We start from the raw sequence: 24,248 nt of genomic DNA on the forward strand, positions 1-24,248 counted from the left end.
ATTGTCTTTAAATTTGGATGAGTGAAACATACTTATTAATATTACTCTTGCAAGCATTTTTAAGATCAGATATGTACTAGAAATAGATCAGATAAAAAAAGATTAAAAATTGGATTTGTACAAAATATTTTAGATAGTTTGACACAAACTATAGATGTGCTGCACTCCTTTTCAATAGTACTACTAGTTCCTGTCCATGACGAATTCCAATTAGGGGAAAAACAAATTTCAAAATTTGTTTTGTAATTTGTGTCTCACCTCTTTTCTACTATCTCTAGTGTGAGGTGCAGCAATTCTCTCTTGCTCTTCTCACGTCTCTTTATCATTTCCAGGATGGTAACGGCTCTGCTTAGATCTCTTCTCAACTTTAACATTTTCTCATATGAAACCTCATCATTCTTACGATTCTGGGAAAAACACAAACACAGAGAGAGAGCGAGACAGATAGAGAGAGAGAGAGAGAGAGAGAGAAACAAGAACTGAAAAGAAAGACAAAAAGAAGGCTTGAAGCCCAAGCTGTACTATTACACACACACACTATTGAATATACCTCATAAACAGTTATGGAAAACAGACCCCCTTATTGAGGGCTTTAAAATCCAGAGCTCACCTTCCTGGTCTGCATTTTTTCAGTTCTGCGCCTGAAAGCAACATATGGGTCATTACTGCTCGAACCATCTCGCTTCTCCTGTTTTACAGCTGGAATGAGATAGCCACTTTGACATGAGTTTCTCTTCTTGCTCCAATATTCAAACACCTCCCTGATTAACTCATCATCCTCCTTAAGAAGGAGTTTTGCCTCATGCAAAGTCACCAACTGAAAGAAAAATACAAAAAGAGTGAGACAAAGACTCAGCTTCAGCTCAATGATATAAGCTGACACCACAAGTATTAAATAACAGTACATCATACACCCATGATGTGGTTGCAGTAAATGCAACAAAAAGAATGTGACCTCAAAATACTCCATCCCAAGAATTTGTATATAAAAAAAAAATGCTGAATCCTCTTAAATTACACTCCCTGTTCTGTTAAGCCTTTCCTGAAAACTTGATCTCACACTGATGTAAGGATGCATTTTATCTCATCATGTTATACAAGGTTCTTAATTTGATATTACATTCAACAGACTGCATGATAAAGTAGGGTAATCATCACAAAATATGGCTTATACTGAGGTGTAATACAGTCATGGGATAAAGAAAGCACACCCTCCTTTATTTTTATTTATCAGGGCCTAAATAACAATTGTGCAGTCCTTTATGAACTTGAATAAACAAATAACTTCAGGTGACTGACAAAAACAAACAAACAAAAAAAACCCACCCATGTACAATTTCTGTTGCTCAGCAGTTTGGGGTCTCCTTTGTCATATTTTGTGCTCCATAATGTGCCAAATGTTTAAATGGGAGACAGATCTGGACTGCAGGCAGGCCAGTTTAACACACTTTTACTACAGAGCCATGCAGTTTTAATTTATTTAAAGAACAGAGATCTATCAAAGTCTGATCTTCACAACACGTTTGTGGAAGTATATCATGGCATGAACAAAGGAGATTTTTGAGGACCTCAGAAAAAGCATTGTTGATGCTCATCAGGCTGGAAAAGGTTACAAAACCATCTCTAAAGAGTTTGGACTCCACCAATCCACAGTCAGACAGATTGTGTACAAATGGAGGAAATTCAAGACCATTGTTACCCTCCCCAGGAGTGGTCAACCAACAAAGATCACTCCAAGAGCAAGGCGTGCAATAGTCGGCAAGGTCACAAAGGACCCCAGGGTAACTTCTAAGCAACTGAAGGCCTCTCTCACATTGGCTAATGTTAATATTCATGAGTCTACCATCAGGAGAACACTGAACAACAATGGTGTGCATGGCAGGGTTGCAAGGAGAAAGCCACTGCTCTCGAAAAAGAATGTTGCTGCTCGTCTGCAGTTTGCTTAGGATCATGTGGACAAGCCAGAAGGCTATTGGAAAAATGTTTTGTGGATGGATGAGACCAAAATAGAACTTTTTGGTTTAAATGAGAAGCGTTATGTTTGGAGAAAGGAAAACACTGCATTCCAGCCTAATGGCCCTTTTCCACTACCCTTTTTCAGCTCACTTCAGCTTACTTCAGCCCGACACGGCTCGCGTTTCGACTACCTCAGAGCAGCACGACTCAGCTTGCTTCAGCCCTACTCAGCACCCAAAACTCGCACGGTTTTGGAGTAGGGCTGAAGCGAGCCAAACCGAGCCGAGTGGGGCTAGGGGCATGAGGAGACACTCCCCTGTGCACTGATTGGTGAGGAGGAGTGTCCTCACATGCCCATACACGCCCCGCGAGCACGCTGGGATCTGTAAACACCGTAAACCCGGAAGAATAATTACGAATTGCGAGAATTTCTGAAGCCTTATGCACCTCGCCTCATCTATACGCTCTTGCCAGTATCTGTTGGCGTTGTCGGTGACAACAAGCCACAGCACCAAGACCAGCAACACTAACGATTCCATGTCCTCCATGTTTATTGTTTACTATCTGGGTCATGAGACTACCGCTTAAAAGGTCACTGATGTCACTGTTTGTGCCGCCTAACGACATCACGTGACTTCCACCCACTTTCGCTAACTCCACCCAATGTATCCACCCACTTCCAGCCAGCACAGTTCAGCGTGGTTGTAGTCGAAATGCAACTCCAACAGCCCCACTCAGCTCGACTCAGCCCAACTCAGCACGGCACAGTTCAGCCCAACTCAGCCGCGTTGGTAGTGGAAAAGCGGCATAAGAGTCTTATCCCATCTGTGAAACATGGTGGTGGTAGTATCATAGTTTGGGCCCATTTTGCTGCATCTGGGCCAGGACGGCTTGCCATCATTGATGGAACAATTAATTCTGAATTATACCAGTGAATTTTAAAGGAAAATGTCAAGACATCTGTCCATGAACTGAATCTCAAGAGAAGGTGGGTCATGCAGCAAGACAACAACCCTAAGCACAAGTCGCTCTACCAAAGAATGGTTAAAGAAGGATAAAGTTAATGTTTTGGGATGGCCAAGTCAAAGTCCTGACCTTAATCCAATTGAAATATTGTGAAAGGACCTGAAGCAAGCAGTTCATGTGAGGAAATCCACCAACATCCCAGAGTTGAAGCTGTTCTGTATGGAGGAATGGGCTAAAATTCCTCCAAGCCGGTGTGCAGGACTGATCAACAGTTACCGGAAACATTTAGTTGCAGCTATTGCTGCACAAGGGGGTCACACCAGATACTGAAAGCAAAGGTTCACGTACTTTTGCCACTCACAGATATGTAATATCGGATCATTTCCCTCAATAAATAAATGACCAAGTATAATATTTTGTCTCATTTGTTTAATTGTGTTCTCTTTATCTACTTTTAGGACTTGTGTGAAAATCTGATGTTTTAGGTCATATTTATGCAGAAATATAGAAAATTCTAAAGGGTTCACAAACTTTCAAGCACCACTGTAAGTTAATTGGTGGCTCTAGATTGACCATAGGTGTGAATGTGAATGGTTGTTTGTCTCTATGTGTTAGCCCTCCGATAACCCTGCAACTTGTCCAGGGTGTACCCCGCCTCTCGCCCATAGTCAGCTGGGATAGGCTCCAGCTTGCCTGCGACCCTGTAGAACAGGATAAGTGGCTACAGATAATAGATGGATGTACCATAGATGATGTGATCCCCAAATTCTTTGCAATTTTACATTGAGGAATGTTATTCTTAAATTGTTGCACTGTTTGCCCACGCAGTCTTTCACAGAGCGGTGAACCCCTCTCCAACTTTACTTCTGAGAGACTCGGCCTCTCTGGGATACTCATGTTACTGACCTGTTGCCAATTAACCAAATACATTTTTTTAAGCATTACACAACATTTTCAGTCTTTTGTTGTCCCTGTCCCTTTTCAGAAACATGTTGCTGACATCAAATTCAATATGAACATATATTTTAAAAAAAAAACAAAATTTCTCAGTTTCAACATTTGATGCTGTCTTTTTACTATTTAAGAAATATAGGATTTCCATGATTTGCAAATCTTCACATTCTGTTTTTGTTTTCCACAGTGTCCCACCTTTTTTGGAATTGGAGTTGTAAATTGGTAGTATTCCAATGGAATACTTGAATGATCGGATGATACATGGACCCAGTTAGCATGGAAGGAGAGCCTATTAAACTATTTTTAAAAAATCCAAACAAACAAAAAAGAAGAACCATTAGTGCTGCCAGATCAATGTACCTCTCCATCTTAATAAAAGATAACAAAAAGAAATCCTAGATTCTTATTTATTCCTGGATAGTGGTGGATGGTGGGGGGGTAGTGTTATTGTAGCTTTGAAATTTTCATTGAGTATATCAGTTTGGTTTCTCTTTTCAGTCTAGTTTTAGGAGTGCATAAGTAGTTTTAGTTTGGTTTGGAGTTTTTTGTTTGAGGAATTAAGAGCTATTTTTAGTTAAGTTTTATTAAGTTTGTGTTGAGATATTCACATTATGAGGAAAGCCTTTATTTAATGAAGCCAGAAAAAGGTAGGAGGAATGAATGCATGCCAAAAGTATTATCTACAAAACCACTGTTTATTAAAAAGGTCCCATATTATACACTTTCAAACCAATTAAAAAAAAAAAAAAAAGACTTTGATGTTGCCCAAGCACTATCCAGAAACACTGCAACAACAGCATACAGAATACATGGAGTCCCATTCTACAGCTAGCAGGCAGCTAATAGCGTGAAAGATCTCATCTCATCATCTCTAGCCACTTTATCCTGTTCTACAGGGTCGCAGGCAAGCTAGAGCCTATCCCAGCTGACTACGGGCAAAAGGCGGGGTACACCCTGGACAAGTCACCAGGTCATCACAGGGCTGACACATAGACACAGACAACCATTCACACTCGCATTCACACCTACGGTCAATTTAGAGTCACAAGTTAACCTAACCTGCATGTCTTTGGACTGTGGGGGAAACCGGAGCACCCGGAGGAAACCCACGCTGACACGGGGAGAACATGCAAACTCCGCACAGAAAGGCCCTCGCCGGCCACGGGGCTCGAACCCAGACCTTCTTGCTGTGAGGCGACAGCGCTATAGTGTGAAAGATGTTAAGTGTAAATGCACAAATTAAAGTAACAGAGTAAAGTGTTGCTAATATTGTCCAAATAAATTCTTGCTTGTATACTGCTTACTGATAGTGCCGAATTTCCCAAAAGCATTGTAGCACAAAAGATCATCATTTAATGGTAGAGCAAGCAGCACAATGAACACTTTCTCTCGTAGTTAAGATGCTCTTAGCGTTAATACACTTTTGGGGAAACCCACCCCAGAGCAAGTAGATAGAAGCTGCCAATATTTAGGCTTAGAAACAAGCACTACTTGAACATAAATTCTGCCCTCCTTTCCTTCTGGCCTGCAAATTTCTCAGTGACTTTCTGGTTAAAGTCAGTCATCTCAGTAACCAGTCTCTTCTCCATTGATAGCAGGGCCAATGCATTCAGCCTCTCCTGCATCTAATTGTGCAGCAATGCTAAGCCTACCAAAGAAACAGCTTCAAACAGTTGTCAAGATGGCTGCAGCTACTTTTGTGCCATTTGCACTTTTCAGAAAGGTGTTTAAGGTCCTATACCCCTATCATTATCTCCAACGTTTTGGTGCCAATGCTTTGAAAAAGCAAAAATGGAAAGCAATAAAAAGCATTACTCACACCACATCAAGCCAGCCAACTCCGTTTGTCATAACAAGAGCAGAAAAAGCCTTGAGTATATGCTTGTCCTCCATCACCTGCCTGCTTCTAAATGTTTAAATTGGGCTGGGCTGGTACAAGTGCCTTTATTCTCTTTTTCTTTCGGTGTACAGTGTAAAAGGATATTTCTGGAAAGAAATAATTTTCTTTCTCCGTGGGTCCACTTGAACTTGCTGTCTTCTGAAAGCTCTGGTCTAAAGAACAGCAGTAAATATGAAAGTCTGTAGAAAACTGTCAAATCACATGAGAAAAAACAAATAAACTTAAAAACCGTTCTACTTGGCTGCTAATAAAATTGGCTGCACTTTACTGCACCCTAGGCTAAATCTTGAAGCCACCAATTAAAACACAGCTTTGGGTCACCTGCTCTCCAAAAGTTTAAGAAGCCACATACACACTCATTTGCCTGGTGCCCCGGCAGGCGGAAGTATACAGGAAGTGTAGGTGTTCACATAAAATTTCAATAAATACAGTTTAAAAATGGGTTAAAAATACTTAGATATAGTGTGAAGAAGGATGAGTAAAGAATTTTAACTTCAATGAAGCAAAAGTATTTATAATGTTTAATATCACATAGCCTTTCTCATCTGGATAGAAGGTGGCAGCATTCCAGTGTCCCTATTGACCAGCCGCCACCGATACTGTGGCAAAATTAACTAGGAATAAGACCACCACAGAAATATGTACACCTACAATATGTAATAGCAATGACTTCATGAATTTTTTCAATGACAAAATTGAAAGTACCAGGCAAAAAATTTTTAACTATTCATTTAAAGCCAGACAATTTGATAAATGACTCTGCAGATAACAATATAACTATAGCAGATCAACGATTCAAATGTTTTACTTCCCTTCAAGAGAACTGATTTCACTAAATTTCCTCATCAAAATTTTCAACGTGTGTACTAAAAACCTTATCTACATGATTCTTCAAACAGATACTACCAGAAATAATCAAACCTCTTCTAAAAATAACCAGTTCTTCCATGGACCTAAATCCTTTAAATTAGCGGTTATCAAACCCCTGATTTAAAAACCCTGACCTTGACCCCTGTCAGCTGTCCAATTATAGTCCAATATCACCCCCCCCCCCCCCCCACACACACACACACACACCCCAATTATCTCCAAGATCCTAGAAAAAGCTGTGGCACTGCAGTTATGCCCGTACCTTCATAGGAATAACATCCATGAAATGTATCAGTCAGGATTTAGACTTCATCATCGCACAGAGACAGCACTGGTTAAAGTAATAAATTACCTAATACTGGCCTCTGATCAGGGTTGTGTCTCCTTGCTTGTATTCTCATCTCATTATCTCTAGCCGCTTTATCCTGTTCTACAGGGTCGCAGGCAAGCTGGAGCCTATCCCAGCTGACTACAGGCGAAAGGCGGGGTACACCCTGGACAAGTCGCCAGGTCATCACAGGGCCAACACATAGACACAGACAACCATTCACACCTACGGTCAATTTAGAGTCACCAGTTAACCTGACCTGCATGTCTCTGGACTGTGGGGGAAACCAGAGCACCCGGAGGAAACCCATGCGGACACAGGGAGAACATGCAAACTCCACACAGAAAGGCCCTCGCCAGCCACGGGGTTCGAACCCGGACCTTCTTGCTGTGAGGCGACAGCGCTAACCACTACACCACCGTGCTGCCCCTTTCTTGTATTGCTTGACCTTAATACAGCTTTTGATACCACTGATCATACTATTCTTAATGATAGACTAGAAAATGATGAAGCTAAAGGACTGGTCCTCTCCTGGCTCAAGTCTGATTTAACGTATTATCAGTTTGTACAAATAAATGGTGCGTTCTTTATATATACTAAGGTAAAGTTTGGTGTTCCACAAGGTTCTGTCTTTGGCCCACTGTTTCTTTCTTTAGAATAGAATAGAATAGAATAGAATAGAATAGAATAGAATAGAATGTCTTTATTGTCACTATAGAGATCTTGCAGTCACGTGACCGGAAAGTACACAACCGCCATTTTGTCAGTAAAAAACACCGCTGAATACTGCTGAATACTGCTGCACTCGTGTACAAAATGGATAAATTTCAACCGACGGACTACACGGCTCATTTTTCTAATGAACAGATAATTAGATATATGTCTAAAATAAACGACCTACGGATTAGTGACCCTTATGGCTTACCGGACGTAGTTTTCACGACCGTGTCAGTGGATATTGAACTGCCAGAGGTGGAATACCCAGACGTGTATAATTACCTCATAAACTTTCCCTCGCTGTTCAGTGGTGAAGCACTGCGTGCTTATAAATCTCTGGACAGTTATCTTTACAGAAATTCATGTGACCCCTAAAAGTGTAAAATAATTTTATATCTAGAGACTACATTGATTGTCACACCACTAAAGACCCAATCCACCACCCCCCCGCCCCGCCCCGCCCCGCCCCGCCCCAAGCCTTTTCTCAGGTTCCCACTTCCTGGAATTTTTTATTAGAGCAAGTCATAAACTTATGTTGCGAATAACCACATGGATATACTGAAATAAATACATGGCAAACCTGAGATGAAATGGTCACTGGACAGGCACCAGTGATCGTTCTTTCCAGTCAATTCCTATGCCTTGTTCTTGTTGTTTGCATCGGCCCGGCCGATAGCAGCAATCCACTTTGCACGCCTGTCAGGGTCCCGTGGCAGCCTATGAAACTTTCTTCCCAATTTCTGACCTCTCCTGTTGTGGCATTTATATGCCATACAACTCTCCGGCATTGTGGCACGGTAATATTTGAAGATTTGGGCGAAAAAAACCCCAAAGTCAGTGTTGGAAAGACGGCGGAAATATGGCGTTTGACCGACAAAATGGCGACTGCTTACAATCTGGAGCGGATGTGACGTCACGTGCAAGATCTCTATACACATGTACAATGAGATTAAAGCATCTCCAATAACAGTGCAAAACAGTGTGGAGAGAGAGAGAGAGAGAGCATTTATACATGCTACCTCTGGGTAATATTATTCGTAAGCATGGTATTGGCTTCCACTGTTATGCTGATGATACACTGTTGTATGTTTCAGCAAAGCCAAATGAGAGACGCCAATCACAAACTGCCTTCATAGACAATAAAACACTTAAGAGAAAGCACTGGCAGTGGAATATGGAAGGCATTTTGTGCTAAAAATGAAAAAAAAATTAAAATGCCATTTCTTTTCCAATATGTGTGTGCAAAGATGGTGCCAAGATAAGAAAAATTAAATGAAATGACACCATCCATCTACCCATCCATTATCCATAATGGCTTATCCTGTGCAGGGTCATGGGCAAGCTGGGGCCTATCCCAGCTGACTATGGCTACGTTTACACTAGACCGTATCTGTCTCGTTTTCTTCGCGGATGCACTGTCCATTTACATTAAACCGCCTGGAAATGCCTGGAAACGGGAATCCGCCAGCGTCCACGTATTCAATCCAGATCGTGTCTGATCCGGTGCTGTGTAAACATTCAAAATATGCGGATACGCTGTGCTGAGCTCTAGCTGGCGTCTCATTGGACAACGTCACTGTGACATCCACCTTCCTGAGTCGCTGGCGTTGGTCATGTGACGCGACTGCTGAAAAACGGCACGGACTTCCGCCTTGTATCACCTCTCATTAAAGAGTATAAAAGTATGAAAATACTGCAAATACTGATGCAAATACTGCCCATTGTGTAGTTATGATTGTCTTTAGGCTTGCCATCCTTCCACTTGCAAGTAGTAAGTGATATGCGCTGGGATCACACACACAGCGGCTCAGTCCCGAATCGTGGCTTGTGCACTTCACTCGCGCGCTGTGTGAGCTGCGCAGGGCCGGAGTGCGCACCCTCCAGAGGGCACTCGCTGTTCAGGGCGGAGTGATTTGGAGCGCAGGATGCCTGCGGAGCCGAGCGTATCCGCGTATTGGCGTTGCTGTGTGCACGGCTAACGGTTTTAGTGTAAACGCGAATCGTTTTAAGAACATTAATCTGATGATCCGCTGATTCGACGTAATGTAAACGTAGCCTATGGGCGAGAGGCGGGGTACACCCTGTACAAGTCGTCAGGTCATCGCAGGGCTGGCGCATAGAGACACACAACCATTCACACCTATGGTCAATTTAGAGCCACCAATTAGCCTAACTTGTCTTTGGACTGTGGGGGAAACTGGAGCACCCAGAGGAAATCCACACAGACACAGGGAGAACATGCAAACTCCACATAGAAAGGCCCCTCTTAGCCACCGGGCTCAAACCCAGAACCTTCTTGCTGTGAAGTGACAGTGCTAACCACTACACCACCGTGCCGCCTTGAAATGACACCATTTGTATTTTAATTTTGTAAGCATGCAACATCAGTGTGTAAAATAAAAATATCAGTGTCATTTAAGTTTCTTCGTCACATCGGTACTGCATGGCCATAATTAGGGGTCCAAGCACAAAAGGTGGTCTTCTTCTATGCTTAAACAATTCATGCAGACCAAACTGTAAGTCATAGAAATGTGAAACTTGGTCAACATTTCAAACTCTGTGCTCCTACTCAGGCAAGTGAGATGGGCCCAATTGGCCTAATAGTGGCACTATAGCGCAATCATTTTAGTTTTAGCCCATATCTTGAGAATTGCAAGTCCTTTGTCTTTTATTCTTTCCTTGACTAAAGCCAAACTGATCTAGGCCCTGCCCACTAATTTCCACCATGATGGATTTTTTGCTAATATGCCTAATATGCTAAACCTATTTTTCCAAGAAGGATTTTGTAAGTCCTAGGATATTTTTGCAATCTTCACAAATTTAGTGTCAATCTACTCAGCAGTACGTGAGCCTCAATAATTATCCAAAACGTGATATGCGTATATACGTGATAATATGTCTGAGCAATACGTCTGTGTGACAATGCGGGACAATATGTCTACGTGAAAATATGCCTGAGCAATGATATATGCACCTCACCACGCTACTGTATTAAACATACATTCACATCAACTATTGCACAGAGTTTTATAAATAATCTCCCAGAGTTATCAACTTTGACTAGATCACTGTCAGGCCCCGCAGAACTTGATCAGGCAACTGAATGCTTAGAGTCAACGTTCCACTATACTTTAGATAATGTAGTTCCACTTAAATGGAAAATGATTAGAGAGAAAAAAAATTAGCACCCTGGTATAACGATTATACTTGCACTTTAAAACAGACTACTTGAAAATTAGAACATAAATGGCATCAAACAAAATTGGTAGCCTTCAAATGAGCATGGAAGGAGAGCTTCCTGAAATATAGAAAAGCTCTTAGCGCTGCTAGATCAACATAACTCTCCACCCTAATAGAAGATAACAAAAATAATCTGAAATTCCTATTTAATACTGTAGCAAAATTACCTGTAACTAGGCAAAAGGCTACTATAGACACATGCACACCTGCAATATGTAGTAGCAACGACTTCATGATTTTTTTTCAATGACAAAATTGAAAATCTCCGACAAAAAATTCAAACTACTAATTTAAGGCCAAACAACTTAAGTAACCCTGTAGCTAACAATATAACTGTATCAGATCAGCAATTAGAATGTTGTGGCAGCGGGGGCGTGGTCAAGCATCGGTCTGTGACAGGAGGGTGGAGCCGGGGAAGGTGAGTGGCAGATTCGCTACACCTGACTGTAATTAACCTGTGTTTTGTGTGTGTTTTCCCAGTAAACCGCTCCCTATTTTAGGAGGCTGAGAGAGAGCAGAGGGAGCGCAACCCGGGATTGGAGGCTGAGTGTGTGTCTGTGTGCTGCGAATATTAGACTGAAAAGTTTACTAATAAATACGCTGTCACTACCTCCAAACGTTGTCCTGCCGTCCTCTGTGCTCCACCCATGCATTGTCCGCGCTACAAATGTTTTACTCCCCTTAGAGAAACTGAATTAATTTCATTAATCTCTGCATCAGAATACCGGACTTGGGTACTAGATCCCTTACCTGCACGACTCTTCAAACAGATAATACCAGAAGCAATTGAACCGCTTCTAAAAATAATAAATTCTTCCCTTAGAATTGGCTGTGTACCCAGATCCTTTAAACTAGCAGTTATCAAACCCCTGATTAAAAAAAAAACGTGACACTGACCCCTGTCATCTGTCCAATTATCGGCCAATATCAAACCTCCCCTTTATATCCAAGATCCTAGAAAAAGCTGTGGCACAGCAGTTATGCTCATATTTACATAGGAATAACATCCATGAAATTTATCAGTCAGGATTTAGACCTTATCAGACCACAGAGGCAGCAGTGGTTAAAGTAGTAAACGACCTACTGTTGGCATCTGATCAGGGCTGTGTCTCCCTGCTTGTATTGCTTGACCTTAGTGCAGGCTTAGACACAACTGATCATTTCATTCTCCTGGACAGACTAGAAAATGTTGTGGGAGTTAAGAGAATGGCCCTCTCCTGGCTCAGGTCTTATTTAACTGATCGCCATCAGTATGTTGATGTAAATGGTGATTTTTCTAGATATACTGAGGTAAAGTGTGGTGTTCCACAAGGTTCTGTCTTAGACCAACTGTTTTTTTCTTTATAAATGTTACCTCTGGGTGATATTATTCATAAGCATGGTATTAGTTTCCACTGTTATGCTGATGGCACTCAGTTGTATGTTTCTGCAAAACCAGATGAGAGACATCAGCTTAATAGAGTTGAGGAATGTGTAAAGTACATTAGACACTGGATGCTTATTAATTTCCTTCTGCTTTACTCTGACAAGACAGAAGTACTTGTACTAGGATCCCCTGCAGCTAGAAGTAGGTTTTCTGATTACACAGTAAGTCTGGATGGACTTTCTGTTTCTTCACATGCAGCTGTAAAAGACCTCGGGGTGATCACTGACCCAAGTCTTTCATTTGAAACTTGTATCGATAACATTACCCAGATAGCTTTCTTTCATCTCAGAAATATTGCTAACATAAGAAATATAATGTCACTAAATGATGCAGAAAAACTAGTTCATACTTTTGTTACCTCTAGGTTGGATTATTGTAATGCTTTACTGTCTGGATGTTCCAATAAGTGCATAAACAAGCTCCAGTTAGTTCAAAATGCAGCAAGAGTCCTTACTAGAACTAGAAGATATGACCACATCACCCCTGTCTTATCCACACTGCACTGGCTCCCAATCAAATTTCGTATTGATTATAAAATACTACAGTAGTAATCCCCGATGTGGGTGGAGCACAGAAGCACGGCAGGTGAGAGTTCGTGTTTACACGCACGCACTTTATTGAGCTTTTCAGCTTTCTTTCTTTCTTTCTTTCTTTCTTTCTTTCTTTCTTTCTTTCTTTCTTTCTTTTACTCACTCACGCATTCACACAAGTGTTGTGGTCGGGGAGCGCCCCTCTTGTCTCCTCTCCCCCTCCCTTTATACTCCATGCTTGCAACAAACACACACACACACACACACACACACAAATTGACATCAGGTGTAATGACCTAGCCACTTACCTTCCCCGACCCCGCCCTCCATTCACAGACTGCTGCTTGGCCATGCCCCCGCTGCCACAACTACTACTGACCTTTAAAGCACTGAATGGTCTCGCATCACAGTACCTGAGTGAACTTCTGGTCCTTTATGACCTGCCACGTCTACTTAGATCAAAAGGTGCAGGCTATCTGCTGGTACCTTGTATAGTGAAGGCTACATCAGGGTGCAGAGCCTTTTCTTACAAAGCTCCATAGTTATGGAACAGCCTTCCAAGTAGTGTTCAGGACTCAGACACAGTGTCAATGTTTAAGTCTAGGCTGAAAATATATCTGTTTAGTCAAGCCTTTTGTTAATGGTGTTTATGAGGTAAAGGAGTAGATCTGGAGGATCCTCAGGCATAGAGTGTTTTGGTAAACTGGGTGTGGCAGCGGGGGCGTGGTCAAGCGTCGGTCTGTGGCAGGATGGCGGAGTCAGGGAAGGTAAGTGGCAGAATCACTACACCTGATGTCTGTTAATCTGTGTTTGGGTGTCTTCCACAGTGACCGTGCCCTATACAAGGAGAGAGAGAGCAGAGGAAGGGAGCTCTCTCCCCAACCAGACGACTTGTGTGTGTGTGTGTGTGTGTGTGTGTGTATGGCTGGGAGTATAAAAGCTGAAAAGCTAAATAAAAGAGTTTTGTTGGAACTCAGTTCTGGCCTGCCGTACTTCTGTGCTCCACCCACCCGCTCTTATACTACAGTGGTGCCGAAACCCGGGATGCAGAGCACAGAGGAGAATAGCCCCATGGAGTCCTCCCCCTTCGTGGACCTGATCCACGCCCTTGCCACGGCCCAACAGAGCCAGCACCAGGCGCTGATCGCCCTTCGAAAGGAGCAAGAGCAAAGGTTCAAGGCCCTGGTGCTGGCGCAACAGGAAGATCGTCAGGCGTTCCGGCACCTCCTTGCGTCGGCGGGGTCCACCACCTCCACTGCTGCGGGCCCTCCCCACCTCACCCTAACGAAGATGGGCCCACACAACAACCACGAGGCCTTCCTAGCGCTCTTTGAGCAAGCAGCAGAGGCTTGGGGCTGGCCGGTGGAACAGTGCGCGGCGCACCTCCTCCCCCTGCTAACGGGCGAGGCGCAGCTGGCCGCGCTACAGCTCCCTGCCGACAGCTGGCTGGTCTACGTGGACCTGCACCAGGCCGTCCTCCAGTGTGTGGGGCGCACCCCAGAACAACAACGTCAGCGCTTCCGCACTCAATGCCTAGAGGAGGTCAGCCGGCCGTTTGCATTTGGCCAACAACTCCGGGACACCTGCCGGCGGTGGCTGAGGGCTGACAACTGCGACGCCGAGGGAATCATCAATCTGGTGGCACTGGAACAGTTCATCGCACGACTTCCCAAAGGGACCGCGGAGTGGGTCCAGTGCCATCGCCCAGCGTCGCTGGATCAGGCCATTGAGTTGGCGGAGGATCATTTGGCGGCTGTTCCCGCGGCAGGATCGCAGATCTCCTCTTCTCCTCTCTCTCTCCCTCTTCTGTGTCTCGTCCTCGCCCCGTTCCCCCACCACGGAGGCGGAGGTCGACTCCACCCCAGCTGGCCCGCCGCACCCGCGGTGCCCTCCCATTTCCTGCTTCCGTGTCTGTCTCTCTCCCCCCTCAGGTGAGTGAGCCCCAGAGCGCCGGTGCAGAGAGAGAGCCCTGGCCGGTTTGCTGGCACTGCAGGGAGCCAGGGCACCTCCAGCATCAGTACTTGGCAATGGAGGTGGGCACGGTGGTCCGGATCCCCGACACACCAGGAACTGCCCTCGATCGGGCCGGAGCATATCGCATACCGGTGAGTGTTCAAGGGGATACGTATCAGGCTTTGGTGGACTCCGGCTGTAATCAGACCTCAATCCACCAAAGCCTGGTGCAAGACAAGGAATTGGGGGGAGCACAATTGGTGAAGGTGTTGTGTGTGCATGGGGATGTTCACAACTACCCTTTAGTGTCAGTCCACATTCTATTTCGAGGGGAAAAATTTAGTGTAAAGGCGGCGGTTAATCCTTGCCTTAACCACTCGATAATTTTGGGGACTGATTGTCTGGGATTTCGGGAATTAATGACTCATTTAGTGAAGAGTGGGTCCTGCCATAGTTCAGCAGGGGGAGGTCCCGGTGTGGCATTGGCGGGAGCAGCTGTCACAGAGCCGTCTACGTCATCACCGCGTCAGAGTGAGGAGCCTCTGGCTCCTCCTTCCTCTCTCGGGGAATCCCTCGCAGATTTCCCGTTAGAGCAGTCGTGAGACGAGACTCTGCGGCATGCGTTTGACCAAGTGAGAGTAATCGATGGTCAAACGCTCCAGCCAAATGCCACCCCATCCTTCTCCTATTTCTCTATTATGAGATATAGATTATACCGAGTGACGCAGAACACTCAGACTAAGGAGCCAGTTATGCAACTTTTGATCCCAAAGAGCCGCCGGGAAATGGTATTCCAGGCGGCTCATTTTATTCCCATGGCTTTGGTGGACTCCGGCTGTAATCAGATCTCAATCCACCAAAGCCAGGATAAGACACTAGCTCGAATAAGGGCCCAGTTCTATTGGCCAGGGATTCGTGGCGATGTCCGTAGGTGGTGTATGGCGTGCCGCAAATGCCAGTTAGTAAATCCAGCGGCCATTTCAAAAGCGCCTTTGTGCCCTCTACCATTAATTGAGACCCCGTTCGAAAGAATTGGGATGGATCTCGTCGGGCCATTAGATGGGTCAACATGAGGGTATCACTTTATTTTAGTTCTGGTGGACTATGCAACGCGATACCCAGAAGCAGTGCCTCTTCACAATATCTCCGCACGTAGTATTGCGGAAGCACTCTTCCACGTCATCTCCCGAGTCGGAATCCCCAAAGAGATTCTGACTGATCAAGGCACTTCGTTTATGTCATGAACACTGCGCGAACTGTAGGGGTTACTGGGAATTAAGCCGATCCACACCAGCGTTTATCACCCACAAACGGATGGTTTAGTCGAACGGTTCAATCGCACCCTCAAGAACATAATTAAAATGTTTGTATGCGAGGACGCACGTAATTGGGATAAATGGCTCGAATCCCTGTTATTCGCAGTGCAAGAGATCCCACAAGCCTCCACGGGGTTCTCCCCGTTCGAATTATTATATGGGTGTAAGCCGCGCGGCATCCTAGATGTACTGCAGGAAAATTGGGAGGAGGGACCTTCATTGAGCAAAAATGAAATCCAATATGTTATCAACCTGTGCGCAAAACTCCACACACACACCTAACCCAGGAGAATTTGCGGCAGGCCCAAGAACGGCAAATCAGCCTGTACGACAGGGGTACACGCCTTAGGGAGTTCGCACTGGGAGATAAAGTACTCATACTGTTGCCTACGTCAAGCTCCAAATTGATTGCCAAGTGGCAAGGACCCTCTGAGGTCACATGGCGAGTCAGGGATGTTGACTATGAGGTGAGGCGGACGGACAGGGGTGGGTCGCTACAGATTTACCACCTCAATCTGCTCAAACTCTGGAATGAGGAGGTCCCTGTGGCGTTGGTGTCAGTGGTTCCGGAGAAGGCGGAGCTGGGGCCGGAGGTTCAAAAGGGAAAACTGACATCACGTACCTCTCTGGTCCCCTGTGGAGACCACCTCTCCCCGACCCAACTTCCAGAGGTTGCCCAGTTGCAGACCGAATTTTCAGACGTCACCAGCCCGCTGACTGATCTCACTAAAAAGGGGGCACCAGATCCGGTCCAGTGGATGGAGCAATGCCAGTGGGCTTTCTCTGAAGTAAAGGCTGCACTGTGTGGAGGGCCACTGTTACACTCCCCTGACTTTTCTCTCCCCTTTATTTTGCAGACGGACGCCTCGGACAGAGGGCTGGGGGCCGTTCTGTCCCAGGAGGTGGAGGGGGAGGACCGCCCCATGCTCTATATCAGTAGGAAGCTGTCAGTGCGTGAGGGGCGCTACAGCACCATAGAGAAGGAGTGCCTGGCGATCAAGTGGGCGGTCCTCGCCCTCTGCTACTACCTCCTGGGGCGCCCTTTCACCCTCTGTTTGGACCATGTGCCCCATCAGTGGGTCCACCGCATGAAGGATGCCAACGCGTGGATCACCTGTTTGTATCTGGCACTCCAGCCCTTTAATTTCAAGGTGATCCACAGGCCAGGGGCGCAGATGGTCATGGCGTACTTCCTCTCCCATCAAGGGGGGGGAGTTGGCTGCGGGCTGGACGGCTGCCCGGCCTGAATCGGGCGGTGGGGGTATGTGGCAGCGGGGGCATGGTCAAGCGTCGGTCTGTGACTGGAGGGCGGAGTCAGGGAAGGTAAGTGGCAGAATCACTGCACCTGATGTCAATTAACCTGTGTTTGTGTGCCTTCCCCAGTGACTGCGTCCTATATAAGGAGAGAGAGATCAGAGGAAGGGAGCTCTCTCCCCAACCAGAACGCTTGTGTGTGTGTGAGCATGTGACTGGGAGAGTGGAAAGTATAAAAGCTGAAAAGCTAAATAAAAGAGTTTTTGGAACTCAGTTCTGGCCTGCCGTACTTCTGTGCTCCACCCACCCACTCACTAAGTAGAAGGGATGTGAATTTGGATGCAATGTGTGTCCATCAGGTTTGGTTACATAGCTGCTATGTCGCAAGCCACAGCAGTCTCGTGCACCACTGATGCGCGAGTTGCTGACCTTATTTCCTTTCTAAAAACTGAGCTAATCAAGCTATAATGTAAACTATGGACCCTTTTCACGTGATGTCACGACAAACGCGGCCGCCATTTTGGACATGTACTACCAGTAGTTTACCACAGCCAACATTGAGGAACGGCAGCAAAGAAAGTTTTTACTTTCAGCAAGACTTCCATCATGCCACTATATTGTTGTGCACCTGGATGTAGTAACCATCAACAAACAAGGCAAGGTTTATCATTTTATCGGATCCCGACAGAGAAGATGGATAGCGGCCATTAACAGGAAAGATTGTCAGCCCTGTCAGCCCTGTGATGACCTGGTGACTTGTCCAGGGTGTACCCCGCCTTTCGCCCGTAGTCAGCTGGGATAGGCTCCAGCTTGCCTGCGACCCTGTAGAAGGATAAAGCGGCTAGAGATAATGAGATGAGATGAGATTGGCAGCCCTCGGCATACCAACACTTGTGTAGTGACCACTTTGTTGGAGGTAAGACGAATAAAATTAGCCAGAAAAGGCATTACATTGCTGTTAACATTCTGTGGCGGCGAGTTTGTAACCAAATAGGTTAAAATAACCCATTGTAACCTCTTTGTTCTTCTGTAGTAGCTATTGTTGACTAGCTAATGTCAACAACATATGCTGCTGTAGCAATGTTTACGTTCAGTCATTTGGATGACTGTTAAAACCTTTCAGTCTCAAGTTTTTCCTTTACTGTATTTACTAGTTTACTGTAATTATGATCCGGCAGCTATTTACACCGGATCCAGTGTAAATAGCTGCCGGAGCCAACGTCTGAGGTTCCGGAGCGCGCTCCGGCTTGCTCCCCCTCAAATTAAGCAGCGCGCTCCGGCTTGCTCCCGGAGTGCTCCGGCTGAGGTTCTGGAGCACGCTCCGGCTTGCTCCCGGAGTGCTCCGGCCGAGGTTCCGGAGTGCGCTCCGGCTTGCTCCCCCTCAAATTAAGCAGCGCGCTCCGGAAGCCAGAGCGCGCTGCTTAATTTGAGGGGGAGCAAGCCGTAGCGTACGTCAGTGAACAATCCTGGTGGAAGCACGTAAACGTCGTTCTCTAAGCCTGCTAACCTCAATTTTTGCAAATACCTATCCCTCTGCTCGCCCTGTAAATGCCCTACGTCGCTGGATAGTGAAGGTGTTTTCTGCATCTCGCTTCTTTTTCTTTTATGTTTTTCGTTTGTCGCCTTCCTCGCATTCAAACTGATTCGAGCCGAAGTCCACTACATGTCCAAAATGGTGGTCGCATTTATGAAGGTCACGTGACTGAAAAGGGTCTATAGGCTGACGGCACACATGAAGATTACAAGATAGCAGTGTTACCTTGACCAACCCTCAGAACAGTTTGGTCAAATTTTGTGTCTTCATGCCTTGCTGTTAATTAATGGCTGTCTTTTTAAAAACTAATGATTGTAAAGTCAGTTAGTATGAACGCAGTAGTGAATCAACCAAAAAAGAGCTTTACACGATATTCAGTGAATGACAAGTTTATGAGAGTGGTGGTACACTCGGGGTGGGAAGGTTGTACATTTCCTTGTTTCTTATGATAAGGGTGGACACCTCAACTTTCTGGTGATATACCACCTCTATTTGTTTGGGATGTCATAGTTCGCATTGGTGGAAATGGGGTGTCTGTCATTTGCAACAAATGATTTGAAACAAACTTGAAAGACATGTTCAGTTCAAGGCTCTGGGGATGTCTGCAAATACTAGGGCATAATAATTGATGATGCAGAGTTCAGTCCAAATAGTTGTTTCTCAGGAACAAAAAGTCCAACTGAGCTAAAATCTGGTCTACTGCATTCTGTAACGCTAATCTGCAACTCAATTTTTAATCATCACTGAATTACTTAAAAAAACATGACCACTTTTAGCCAATCAGCTTTCAGTATGCATTTCCCACAACTACCACTGAGCTTTCATCACAACACTGTTCATTCAAACTCGCTTTTGTTCTTTGCAATTTGGCAAGAACTGGCCACGCAGGGGGTGCAATTTACAAAGAGTGCTTGGACCCTGCATATCGCCGGCTGTGCCTATGTTTAGAATTGAAATGCTAACCAGAAAAAAGAAAAGTCAAACTACACTTTAAAGGGATTTCCTAGACACAATGAATTAGCGAGATCGAAGACTTTAGAAATCCCTACCAAATACTCAATTATTCAGGAATTAAACAACAATTTCACATGATATTCGCTATTCACTAAAGTTCAGAATGAGTAACTTACTTTGTCTTTGAGAAAACTGTTGCATGTCAATTTTAAAGTACAATCCCAATTCCAAAAAAGTTGGGACGCTGTATAAACTGTAAATAAAAACAGAATGCGATAATTTGCAATTCGTGGAAACCCTATATTTCACTGAAAATAATACAAAGACAACATATCAAATGTTCCAGATGTTGAAACTGAGAAATTCTATTGTTTTTTGAAAAATATATGCTCATTTTGAATTTGTCAACAACACGTTTCAAAAAAGTTAGGACAGGGGCATCACTGTGTTGCATCACCTCTACTTTTAACAATACTCTGTAAACTTTTGGGAACTGAAGAGACCAATTGCTGTAATTTTAAAAGAGAAATGTTGTCCCATCCTTCCCTGAAATACAATTTTTGCTGCTCAACAGTTCAGGGTCTCCTTTTGTCGTATTTTGCGCTTCATAATGTGCCAAATGTTTTAAATGGGAGACAGGTCCGGACTGCTGGCAGGCCAGCTTAGCACCCGGATGCTTTTACTACAGATCCATGCAGTTTTAATATGTACAGAAAGCGGTTTGGGAGTTTGCATGTTCTCCCCGTGTCCGCATGGGTTTCCTCCGGGTGCTCCGGTTTCCCCCACAGTCCAAAGACATGCAGGTTAGGCTAACTGGTGACTCTAAATTGACCGTAGGTGTGAATGTGAGTGTGAATGGTTGCCTGTGTCTATGTGTCAGCCCTGTGATAACCTGGTGACTTGTCCAGGGTGTACCCCGCCTTTCGCCCGTAGTCAGCTGGGATAGGCTCCAGCTTGCCTGCGACCCTGTAAAACAGGATAAAGTGGCTAGAGATAATGAGATGAGATGAGATAATAAAAAGACAACATATCAAATGTTCCAGATGTTGAAACTGAGAAATTCTATTGTTTTTTGAAAAATATATGCTCATTTTGAATTTGTCAACAACACGTTTCAAAAAAGTTAGGACAGGGGCATCACTGTGTTGCATCACCTCTACTTTTAACAATACTCTGTAAACTTTTGGGAACTGAAGAGACCAATTGCTGTAATTTTGAAAGAGAAATGTTGTCCCATCCTTCCCTGAAATACAATTTTTGCTGCTCAACAGTTCAGGGTCTCCTTTTGTCATATTTTGCACTTCATAATGTGCCAAATATTTTAAATGGGAGACAGGTCCGGACTGCTGGCAGGCCAGCTTAGCACCCGGATGCTTTTACTACAGATCCATGCAGTTTTAATATGTACAGAAAGCGGTTTGGGAGTTTGCATGTTCTCCCCGTGTCTGCGTGGGTTTCCTCCGGGTGCTCCGGTTTCCCCCACAGTCCAAAGACATGCAGGTTAGGCTAACTGGTGACTCTAAATTGACCGTAGGTGTGAATGTGAGTGTGAATGGTTGTCTGTGTCTATGTGTCAGCCCTGTGATGACCTGGTGACTTGTCCAGGGTGTACCCCGCCTTTCGCCCATAGTCAGCTGGGATAGGCTCCAGCTTGCCTGAGACCCTGTAGAAGGATAAAGCGGCTAGAGATAATGAGATGAGAATGAGATGAGAAAGCGGTTTGGCATTATCTTGCTGAAAGAAGAAAGGCCTTTCCAGAAAAAAATTTTATCTGGATGGCTCTGAAATGTGTATAGTATCATTCAGCATTAATGATGCCTTCCCAGATGTCATGTACACTAATGCACCCTCATATCATCACAGATGCTGGCTTTTAAACTGTGCACTGATAACAAACCAGATGGCCACGCTTCTCTTTAGTATGGAGAACGTGGCATCCATGATTTCTAAAAAGAATTTCTACCTTTGATTCGTCAGACCTCAGGACAATTTTCCACTGCGGCCCAGTCCATTGTAAAAGAGCTCAGTCCCAGAGAAGGTGGTGGTGTTTCTGGATATCATTTATATATGGTTTTAACTTGCATTTATGGATACAGTAATGAACTGTTTTCACAGCCCATACAGTGATTTCCACTAAAGACACCTGTCTGCTTTTAATGCAGTGTCGCCTGAGGGCCTGAAGATCACAGGCATCCAATGTCAGTTTTCAGCCTCGTCTCTTGCACACAGAAATTCCCCAAGATTCTCTGAATATCTAATGATATTATGTACCATAGATGTGAGCCCCAAATTCTTTGCAATTTTACATTGAGGAACATTATTTTTAATTTGTTGCACTATATGCCCATGCAGGCTTTCACAGAGCAGTGGAACCCTCCCCATCTTTACTTCTGAGAGACTCAGCCTCTCTGGGATGCTCTTTTTACACCCAGTCATGTTACTGACCTGTTGGCAATTCACCAAATTAGTTTTTTTTTAAAGCATTGCACAACTTTTTCAGTCTTTTGTTGCCCTGTCTCAACTTTTCTAAAAACCAGTAACATACCGTGGTGTAGTGGTTAGCATGGTCGCCTCACAGCAAGAAGGTTCTGGGTTTGAACCCAGCGGCCAGTGAGGGCCTTTCTGTGTGGAGTTTGCATGTTGTCTGCGTGGGTTTGCTCCGGTTTCCCCCACAGTCTAAAGACAATAAGATCCTCTATTCTCTAGGCTCTTATGACTACGTACACTGTTATAGGGCATATCTGAAGAAAACATAGGGAAGGGGTGGGTGGCAGGGGAGGGCAATCAGAGGGCCCCTGGCCCTGCTGTAGTGCCTCTCGTGAAAACTCCTGAGGCCGTAACGTCTGCCAACTAGGGGTTCAAGGAAATAGGGGGAATGCTTTCAGAGGATCCTATGATTATGAAAGCCCCTGCTAAGGGCCATGACTTCTGGCTATCTGGGGGCCCTAGAGAGAGCCCTAACGGGAAAGCGTACTGTTAAGAGTAGCACCAAATTCTGGGCCCTATGGACCTAGCTCAAATGGACCCCCCCCCAAAAAAAAAACTGACTCCCTATGGGGCTCCCCAATACGTAGGGCCCTGGTGACTGAGTCCCACTTTCCCCCCTACTTCGACGCCCCTGAAGAGAGCCCTCTGATTACAAACGTCCTTACAAAGGGCTTCTGATTTACCAAGGGTTTTGATGTTGGGGTTCGTTTTTGTTCCTTACTTCATGTCATGTCATAGGCAGATAACAACATGCCTTGTGTGCCTCACACCGGGGACACATACACGCGAATTTGGCAAAGCGAAGCGAAATTCGCCATTCATTCCTATGAGGGAAGTGAAGTGGGGCGAAGGCAAGCGAACAGGGCGAAGCGAAGTGAAAATATTTGGCCAAGTTTAATATTATGCAAATGAGGAGCGAATTTCACCTGCGGCGGCCAATCAAATCAACAACATAAATGTTTTAATCGATTTGATTCGCCGCTACGACCTCAAAGCCGTTGTAAGGACTAGTGTATTTTCAGTGAGAAATTTCGGAAGTCTAAGTGAAAATCTAATATTGATTTTCCAATGGACTAACCAGAAGGGGCGGAGACTTGGGCTCTCTCTATATATAGGCTCCCTGCTTCAGTACTCCTCACAACATTCTGACCGTTCAGCTTGACAACTTGCTCTGTGTTCAGCCTGTTCAACCAGACTTGTTCAGCAGTTTAGCATCCAACAGCCTTTTTAAAGGCTTATATCCATTTATATATTATATTATATTATATTATATTATGGGCGGCACGGTGGTGTAGTGGTTAGCGCTGTCGCCTCACAGCAAGAAGGTCCTGGGTTCGAGCCCCGGGGCCGGCGAGGGCCTTTCTGTGCGGAGTTTGCATGTTCTCCCCGTGTCCGCGTGGGTTTCCTCCGGGTGCTCCGGTTTCCCCCACAGTCCAAAGACATGCAGGTTAGGTTAACTGGTGACTCTAAATTGACCGTAGGTGTGAATGTGAGTGTGAATGGTTGTCTGTGTCTATGTGTCAGCCCTGTGATGACCTGGCGACTTGTCCAGGGTGTACCCCACCTTTCGCCCGTAGTCAGCTGGGATAGGCTCCAGCTTGCCTGCGACCCTGTAGAAGGATAAAGCGGCTAGAGATAATGAGATGAGATGAGATATTATATTATATTATATTATATTATATTATATTATATTATATTATATTATGGGGTGGCACGGTGGTGTAGTGGTTAGCGCTGTCGCCTCACAGCAAGAAGGTCCGGGTTCGAACCCCGTGGCCGGCGAGGGCCTTTCTGTGCGGAGTTTGCATGTTCTCCCCGTGTCTGTGTGGGTTTCCTCCAGGTGCTCCGGTTTCCCCCACAGTC

General features: G+C 45.0%; 1 protein-coding gene across 2 annotated transcripts in view; it reads right to left on the bottom strand.

The window, feature by feature from the left end:
• epc1b (enhancer of polycomb homolog 1 (Drosophila) b) overlaps nt 1-24,248 on the bottom strand; it is a 245,457-nt gene that overhangs the window by 111,364 nt on the left and 109,845 nt on the right. For both annotated transcript variants that reach the window (XM_060905977.1, XM_060905976.1), the window contains exons 4-5: nt 611-817; nt 259-407 (exon numbers count right to left, since the gene is read on the bottom strand). In XM_060905977.1, coding sequence (XP_060761960.1) covers nt 259-407; nt 611-817 — 356 coding nt within the window. The remainder of the gene's footprint in view (nt 1-258; nt 408-610; nt 818-24,248) is intronic.

The sequence above is a fragment of the Neoarius graeffei genome, chromosome 23, assembly GCF_027579695.1.
Source record: "Neoarius graeffei isolate fNeoGra1 chromosome 23, fNeoGra1.pri, whole genome shotgun sequence".
NCBI lineage: Eukaryota > Metazoa > Chordata > Actinopteri > Siluriformes > Ariidae > Neoarius > Neoarius graeffei.